The sequence below is a fragment of the Choloepus didactylus genome, chromosome 1, assembly GCF_015220235.1.
Source record: "Choloepus didactylus isolate mChoDid1 chromosome 1, mChoDid1.pri, whole genome shotgun sequence".
Taxonomy (NCBI): domain Eukaryota; kingdom Metazoa; phylum Chordata; class Mammalia; order Pilosa; family Megalonychidae; genus Choloepus; species Choloepus didactylus.
Genome location: NC_051307.1, coordinates 18,450,177 through 18,456,530, shown reverse-complemented (window position 1 = coordinate 18,456,530; position 6,354 = coordinate 18,450,177). Strand labels below are relative to the sequence as shown.

The 6,354-nt window shown below is 36.0% G+C and overlaps 1 protein-coding gene across 1 annotated transcript; it reads left to right on the top strand.

Annotated features, from left to right (window-relative positions):
• Nucleotides 1-1,087: 1,087 nt before the first annotated feature.
• On the top strand, nucleotides 1,088-1,519 carry LOC119525224 (keratin-associated protein 13-1-like). Its single transcript, XM_037824211.1, has one exon. The coding sequence runs from the start codon at nucleotides 1,088-1,090 to the stop codon at nucleotides 1,517-1,519; it is 432 nt and encodes a 143-aa protein (XP_037680139.1).
• The last annotated feature ends 4,835 nt before the right edge of the window (nucleotides 1,520-6,354 follow it).

The window sequence follows — 6,354 nt, the reverse complement described above, 5'->3', positions numbered from 1 at the left end:
AAAAATAAAAAGACACCCAAAAAACAAAACTAAGCAAAAGCAAAAGAAAAAATCAAATTTAAATGGGGACAAAACTTCAAAAGAAAAGTGGAGAGAAATTGAGAAAGAGAGTTAGACAGAGAATTTCTCAAATTTAGAAGAGGGAATCGGGAAGAGTGATACTAAAATATCAGTCATCATGGAAGAATTGTGTAACTGATGGCTCCAGATTCCTTAGAGAGTCCCCATGAGAAGTAAACTGCCCACCTCCAGAGGAAAAGACTCAGAAATACAGGATCTTCATATTTAGGAAGGAAAATGTAGGGTGGATACCTAGCACTAGAAGTGTCAGAAAGATACTCAAAGCTTGGCAGTATGAAGCTAGAGATATTCTATTAGGACTGACCCATGGGTATTTATAAACAGAGATTATATAAAAGACAACAAGTTGAATTTCATAAAACATGCTAATTTTCAAAGGTTTTGATTATAAAGACATTAGTAAGGAAGAAACCATAGATAAATAGGGGAATAGGAGAGAACTCTGAAAGTCCTGGGTCTTCTCTGTGTTCTTTGTTAAGATGATTCCGCCCCTCATCACACAAATGGCAGGCTATTTGGCAGATAGTCCCAGAAAAATCATTCCTGAGACTCTATTGCAATTGAGCCCTTTTTGGTCACCTTGTCTTCAAATACATGGCAAGTTCTCTGCCTGTTTCTAGCCCTCTCTGAGTCTCCTTGTTTTAGCTACTATTGCCATCCGTGCCTTGGATGTAAGAAGCACTGTGTAACAGCAGCACAGGATGGAGGGTCATTAATGTCAAAGAGTCATCATTTATGACTTAAGTAGAGTTCACTGGCTTTGCACTATCACAACAAAATTATAACACCAATAAACATAATATATGGGAAATCTGTTTAAACACAACTGCAATTAGAGAGATTGTTGAGTTACACATATGCAAATGAGTGAGTCCAAGTTAAGAACCATGACCCTGTACTGTGCCACACCTATGGGTGAGAGAATATAAATGCCGCAGTCCTGAAGGTAACATTAAAACACAGATCTTCTCTGCTGAACTCAGCTGAACTCACTTCTCCCATCAACATGTGTTCTGACTGCTGCCCTGGAAACTTCTCCTCCTGCTCTCTTGGGAGCCCCCTCCGGTACCCAGGCTCCTCCTGCCCCAGCAACCTGGTCTACAGCACTGACCTCTGCTCTCTCAGCACCTGCCCACTGGGCTCCTCTCTCTACAGGGGCTGTCAGGAGACCTGCTTCAAGCCCAGCAGCTGCCAGACATCCTGCGTGGTGTCCAACCCCTGCCAGACATCCTGCTACCGCCCCAGGATCGCCAATCTCTGCAGTCCCTGCCAGCCGACTTACTCAAGGCCACTGGGCTATGGATCAAGAAGCTGCTACTCACTGGGCTGTGGAGTTACTGGTTTCAGATCACTAGGTTGTGGAGTCCGTGGCTTCCCTTTCCTGGGATATCGATCTGGATTATGCTGCCCATCCTACTTTCCTTCTGGGAGCTGCTAGTCTTCTTGTTATAGACCAATCTGTAGGCCTGGCTTCTATCCTTCAACTTGCTAAGTACCAGATTCTTTTGACTATTGATGTCAAAATCTATAGTCAGAACATCCATTATTTTCATTCTCATCACATACCATTGTCCTTATTTTCTCCCATCTTTAGGATATCTACTTGTCAAATGTTGAAGCACTGGTTGTCAGACAACTTCTGACACAGTATGAAATTCAATAAACCAAAATTAAGTCTGAAGACCTAGCACTGTTGATAGAATATAATGAATTCGAATTTCCTCCAAAATCAGTTGAAAATTAAAATTCTTATCAATAAATATTTAATCTTGCATTGAAATATATTGTTTGCCATATTATTTTTAAAAATGTATTTACAGTTGTTTTGCATTCAGGGATTTGGGTGGTTACAACCAAGTCAATACAACTATGCAATGGATGTTGGGCACTTAAAATTTGATCCATTTGAGCAAGGTTTTGTTGATAATGGATAGATTCCTGATTGAAATAGTCATTTTCTTGAAATCCCTATTTTGTATGCACAGACATTTCTCAACAGCAATGAGGCATGCCTCAAAGAGGGAGACGTGCACCTCTGCTGATTAAGGTAAAGAAAGAAATTTGTACATACACTGAGGATGCTGGCAACAATAATGCGATATACTTTAAACAGTGAGTTGTATACATAGACAGAAACTTCAAAAAATAATACAGAATCTGTTTGTGGATTTTCAGTTAGCAGAAAATATGAGGCTTAAAAACTCCTCGGGCAGATTATTTGCTCCTTGTAGGTTAGTAGAAGTGCCAGAATCCCTGCATTCCCTTGGTGAGGAATCCCTGAGCATTAAGTGCACATATGCATGAAGAGAATCCCAGTGGTACCAGGTTTGAGTGAGTGCATTCTGGGGGTATGAGATTCCCTCCTGATGCTTTTCTAAAGTCTTACCTGAAATAAGCTAAGAACACCACACACTTTTGATATCAGAAATAATATCTTTCAAATTCATCTCAACAAAAGTGGAATTAAATTATACTACATTTAGCCTTCACCAGTTAAGTATTTCAGGAAACAATAAAGTACTGAGGATGCCAGCAAGTAGTATATTATAATAAATCAAATAATAAAACATGATGATTAATAAAACCTTAGCATTTTAAATTCCTTAGCAGGATGGAGCAAACATGTGTATACTTAGTCTTAGCCTGATTCCCCCCAAAAGCAGAATTAAAAACAAGTACACAGGTGCAGGCAGTTTATTTGACACATGAACCCAGGAAGGAGGTGTGGATATAAGAAAGAAAGAGAAAATCCCATAAAAGTGCATGCTTTTAAAATTGATTATATGATGGGCACCTAGGAATCAATCTGCCAGGATCTTTTTGGAATGTATAGAATGACTCTCAGAATTGTCTACCCATATATGATCAACAGAGATAAGCATTTAACCATCAGTTTCTATCTCCCATTGCTTGATCATTGTTCCGCATGTGCACTAACTTCCTGGAACTTCACAATTGTGCAAAGGAGGAGTCACAGTGGGCTACTGCTCTTTTCTTAGTTGTGATCTCAGAGATGCCCAGATAGAAAATGAAAGAAAAGTTGCATATGAATGAAGAAAGATGCCGTTTGTGCTAAGGTTGTTGCAGTCTCCGTGAAACTATTCACCATAGCTTGTCTGAGATCCTAAGTGGAAGAATCAAGATTTAAAAGAAGGCAAAAGGAATTTCGGATACAACATTTTCATTTGCTAGTCAAACAGCCCTGAAAGAAAGCAAATATTGTGTATTATAGACTTATTCAGACATGAATATGGAGACAATGAGGATTAGAGATTTGTCAAGGATATAGATCAAAGAGCTGGCAGAATATCTTCTCTTAAATTGTCTTCTTTTGTTGTTCTTTGCTACGCTTTATTTTTTTAATATGCAGTCTTAGTTTAACCAAAGAGCCCAGAGTACCATTGGTAATACAGAAATTTCTTCATCTGAACATGTGAAAACACTTATTGGATCTAGACTCGTGAGAGGTATACATAATGAAGTATAAAGGTAAAATAAAATTATAGCTTGAGGGAAAAAGGATAAGAAATTGTGAACTTGTTTGTCTTCAAAATACTGTGTATACTTATCATAACCAACTATAAGCTAATAGAGAAATATTTGATGATGCACAGTTCACAAGGAAATTTTCAGAGATCCTGAATTATGAAAAATCTTATGCCATTAATTTTAATCATCATTATAAATGTTATTCAGCTTATTGAGGTTTATGATTCAAGATAGTAAGTAGCAAGACAATCTCTTCCTCAATAACTAACCATATAAATAATAATAGTTCAGATTTGTAAGACTATTTCTCATACCTCACATTATGAATTCAATAAGCAACCAAAAATTGAAGAGTCCACTTCTTGTTAATAAATTAAAAATAAAAAAGGAATCCCAAGAGAAAATTATCATGTAACTTTTTAGATTACTTATCTTCCTTCTAACCTCCCTACAAAAACACCTGTTGCTCTTAGAAGGGATTCTTTAGGAAACAAACAAACAAAAAAGTGAAATTGCGAAATTCATGTGACATCGCCATAATCCTGTAAACTCCATTCCCATTTTGGTAAGTTCTGGTAGAGAATAAGGGGGGCAGCCTGCAAAATGTCACCGACTTTTCCTTGGATAGAGGAAAGTAGTATTACTGGATGCAGAAGTAATGTAAGAAGTGGAATAAGGATTGATAATCTAACATGGAAAAATAATGGCCCTAGCAAGAAGTAGGGGGAAAATTACTTATAATGATCTAAAATCAACAAAAAATGGCTTAAAGTTATTAATAAAAACAGACAGAAGTAGACATGGAGATGAGCAAAGTAAGGAAAAACGTTGATTGTCAAAGTAACTTACTCTAGGTATTAAAGAATGTTTTTAATTTTTAAAACTACAGCTTCCATTTTGACTGATAGAATACAGCTTCTTTGGATGTAATATGAATTACATGTTTATCATTAATATAATAGCATTTCTGCTCCCTAGGAACCTTACTTTATTTGTTCACCATGTTATCCATTACCAAAATTTTTATTCATTTTATTACTGCGACAAGCAATTTTATGATAAATAATAACTTTTTAACTGAATTTACCTTACTATGCTCAAAATAGCATTTTAAACATTTGATAAATTTAGTTGATTCTTTGAACTGTGTGTAGAAATCAAACTAGTATTGGAATTAACTCATTTTCTTTTTTGAAGCATTTGACAAATACTGATATAAAGTTAGATCCATCTAATTCTTTGTGATATCTTCCTTCTTTTAATGGAGGGACACTTCATCAGCCTTCTCTTTATGTCTTTGGTACATGCACAAAAAACCTTTGGGTTTAACATGAGCTAAAATAATTTTGAATGGTTATTTGACCAAAATTAAAATGTATGCATCATGGTGACATTTTAACACATCTTAAGCAAGTAGTAATGATAAATCATCATCTTTGCAAGAAATATTCTTAAAATTTTGACTATTTTGGAGTAGACACTGATCCTTCTTTAGCAAAGTTATGTCTTTTGCTTTTTATTTGGTCAGTGATATCACTGGCACCCGTGTTGGATAGTAAATGTCTTCAAATGTATGAACAAGTTATATCTTCACCATCAATGCATTACTCCTGAAAGGTCTTTGCAAAATTTCAAAGAGAAAGGTATCCCTAACAGCAAAATAAATAATTGTACATTTACACAATCCAATAAGTGGTCAAGCCTCTGAGGCAATATCATACGGATAATTCTTGATATGTTCTAAAGTGGAAATTCTCGGGCTCAATTTCATGTATGTGTTTCAGGTATTGTTAACCAGAAATTCTCCAATTTCCCACTGACCCTGCCTACTGATGGCCTGGTGAATACTGATACATCATCTGACAGGCTGTGTCAGAATCCATAGCACTAGAGGTGAGATTTTTTTTCTTTCCCAGTTTCCTCATTTATTTTTTTCCTTACAATTTTATTGAGATATAGTCATATACCATAGAATCATCCAAAGTGTACAATCATTTGTCCACACTATCATCATATAGTTGTGCATTCAATACCACAATCAATTTTTGAACATTTTCAGTACTCCAAAAAAAATTAATAAAAATAAAAATGACATTAAAAGTAAAAAAGAACACCCAAAACATTCCATCTTCCCCATATCCCCCTATTATTTATTTACTTTTTTCTCCCCATTTTTCTACTCTTCTGTCTATACACTGGATAAAGGAAGTGTATGTGAGCCACAAAGTTTTCACAATCACATGGTCACACTGTATAAGCTATATAGTAATATACTCATCCTCAAGAATCAAGGCTACAGGGTTGTGGTTCAACAGTTTCAGGTATTTCCTTCTATTTATTCTAATACACTAAAAACTATTATATATATATATATATATATATATATATATATATATATATACACATATATATACATATATATATTGCATTAGAATAACTTCCAGATAGACCTCTCAACTCCATTTGAAATCTCAGCCCCTGAAACTTTACTTGTTGCATTTCTCTTACCCTTTTGGTCCAGGCTCATCCTCTGGAGTCAGGCCCCACATTGCCAGGGAGATTTATAGCCTCGGGAGTCATGTCTCACGTAGCACGGTGGGCAGTGAGTCCAGTTGTCAATTTGGTTTACACAGAGAGGTACTCGCTAGATTTTGACAACAAATGACCTATCACCCATAATTAAAGTTTTGACCAGCCAATCCCCTGTGTCTGAAGGTAATTTGCTTTCCAGCTATTGGTCTTCGTGCTGTTCTTGAAAGCATGATTTTAGTGCAGTTTAGAAAG

Coding starts and splice junctions, on each gene's coding strand:
- LOC119525224 (XM_037824211.1), top strand. CDS start 1,088: ATGTGTTCTGACTGCTGCCCTGGAAACTTCTCCTCCTGCTCTCTTGGG.